This window comes from Mandrillus leucophaeus, unplaced genomic scaffold (assembly GCF_000951045.1).
Source record: "Mandrillus leucophaeus isolate KB7577 unplaced genomic scaffold, Mleu.le_1.0 Scaffold1, whole genome shotgun sequence".
Classification (NCBI taxonomy): Eukaryota; Metazoa; Chordata; class Mammalia; order Primates; family Cercopithecidae; genus Mandrillus; species Mandrillus leucophaeus.
The window spans coordinates 15,984,789-15,987,158 of NW_012098097.1; the positions used below are offsets into that span (position 1 = coordinate 15,984,789).

Consider the following 2,370-nt stretch of genomic DNA (forward strand, 5'->3'; position numbering starts at 1 on the left):
AAAAAAAAAAAAAAAAAAGATATACAGGAATTCTTCATACTGCTTTTGCAAACTTTTCTTCTCCTTCTTCCTCCTTCCTCCTTCTTCTTCTTTCTTCTCCTTCTCCTTTTCTGAGACGGTATCGTACTATATTGCTGGGGCTGAGGTGCAGTAGTTATTCACAGGTATGACAGTGATTCACTACGGCTGGAACTTGGGCTCAAGCAATCCACTTGCCTCGGCTACCTGAGTAGCTAAGACTACAGGTGTGAGCCACCTTGCTCAGCTAAGTTTGAAATAATATTGGGATAAAAAGTCATCCCTCCCATCAAAAAAAGCATAGGACTCAGCTTAAAGGAGGTCTCACTGGCCCAATTTGGACCAATTTGAGCATCAAAATGCATGCTGACTGAAAATGAAAAAAATACATGAGTTCATATTAATATTATATACATATACATATTTTTTTGAGATGGAGTTTCACTCTCGTCACCCAGGCTGGAGGGCAATGGCGCGATCTCAGCTCACTGTAACCTCCGCCTCCCCCAGGTTCAAGTGATTCTCCTACCTCGGCCTCCCGAGTAGCTGGGATAACAGGCATGCGCCACCATGCCCAGCTAATTTTTGTACTTTTTTTTTTTTTTTAGTAGAGACAGGATTTCACCATGTTGACCAAGATGGTTTCAATCTCTTGGCCTTGTGATCCGCCCAACTCAGCCTCCCAAAGTGCTGGGATTGTAGGCATGAGCCACCGCGCCCGGCCATATTTATTTTTTTTTTTTTTGAGACAGAGTCTTGCTCTGTCGCCCAGGCTGGAGTGCAGTGGCGTGATCTTGGCTCACTGCAAGCTCTGCCTCCCAGGTTCACGCCATTCTCCTGCCTCAGCCTCCCAAATATTTGATCATTTTTTAAAGGAGGGGAAAGTTGACCTAAAGTGCCTATAAATGTAGAAGAAACAAACTTGGGAAGCCATGATTTTGCAGCTTCATGGTGTAACAATGAATCTACTCATTAACTGATGCTAAAACTGTTGGGCAAATGGTTATTGGAAAAACTTGATATTTGTGGTCTAAAAGAATGACCTCACACATGCCTTAATTACTCCACAAGGAGCAAGAGACCTTGACCATGGAGGAATTTCGCAGACCCGAAGTTGACCACTGGTTAAACTTCATGTCCTCACTCATGGCCACGCTGATGTCCTGCACCTCCTGCTGACTTGTCACCTCCCTTCACCATTGCCCCAAACGTTTAACCAAGGATCCAGACTGTGGGACAGTCTAAGGAAAATAGGAACAGACGTTTCAAAAACACCACTAAAGAATTAAAACCCACCAGGTGATGTGTGGTTCAGTAAGGCTCTGAGGTTGCACAGGGCATGGGACTGGCTGGCTGGATGGGAGGGCTGTGGCTAACCTGGGGCTTTCCCCAGGTTTCTCCAATGTACCTAGGTGTCCGTGTTTGCCAGCATACAGGTGTGTGTGTGACATGGATATGTCATCGACAGGAAGGCACAACAGCACTCATGCAGAGGAGGTGGGTGTCCTTAGACTCAGCAACGACTGCCAGGTGCGGTGGCTCCCAGCACTGTGGGAGGATTGACTGATAACTGCACCAGTTCCCCCTTCCATAGGCTTCTGCGCATCTGAGCCCTGGCCAAGAGTCCGCAGAGACAGGCAGGCACATGGAGAGAGGAGCACCGGGCCCGGTTGAGCCGTGGAGGGGGCGGGGCGGGGGGAACACGTGCAAGTGCTGTCCATGACTGGCCCAGGTGCTGGGAGCTAAGCACATTCGACGGCTGCGAGTCAGGAGGGCAGCTCCTTCTGAAAGCCTGGAGCTGGTGGCACGTGGCCCTGGTGGCAGTGAGGCCAGGTACTTTCCCTGCTGCGGCGGCTAGGGATGAAGGTGTTTTCCAAGACTTCCACCAAGCCCCTCCTCAGCATGCGTTGGTGCGGGAAGTCCTCGAATGCCTGTGGGTCCGCAGGAGCTCCGGTGAGACTCAAGTACGCTCACCCCACGGTTCTGAAACCGGTCTCCCGCCTTTCCTACCCTCAGGTTTCGGGACCGTCTCAGCAGCCGCAGGGCTGCCAGATATTGCACTCCCATTTTAGGATGAAGGAAATCAGGTCTAGACTGAGGGTCACGAGCCCCCAACACCCAGGGAGGATTCGTACAGGGGCGGGGGGCCTGCCCCAAAGCATAAAGGTCAGGAGGTGGACGCTGACCACAGGGACAGGTGCGCAGGGAAGAGGCTCAGCTGCTGGAGTGGAGGAAGCCGGGAGGGTCGGGGGAGAGCAGGGCACCTAGGTGGGGAAGGGTCCGGGAGGAAGCGAGGATGGGCGAGCGCGGACGGCTGGGACCCCGCGGCTCAGTGCCGCTCACTGGGGGTGA

At 52.0% G+C, this 2,370-nt stretch overlaps 1 protein-coding gene across 1 annotated transcript in view; it reads left to right on the forward strand.

Annotated features, from left to right (window-relative positions):
- Positions 1–1,776: 1,776 nt before the first annotated feature.
- The window catches only part of ASPSCR1 (alveolar soft part sarcoma chromosome region, candidate 1), a 46,810-nt gene continuing 46,216 nt past the window's right edge, over positions 1,777–2,370 (forward strand). The window contains exon 1 of the mRNA XM_011969382.1: positions 1,777–1,971. Coding sequence (XP_011824772.1) covers positions 1,879–1,971 — 93 coding nt within the window. The 5' untranslated portion in view covers positions 1,777–1,878. The remainder of the gene's footprint in view (positions 1,972–2,370) is intronic.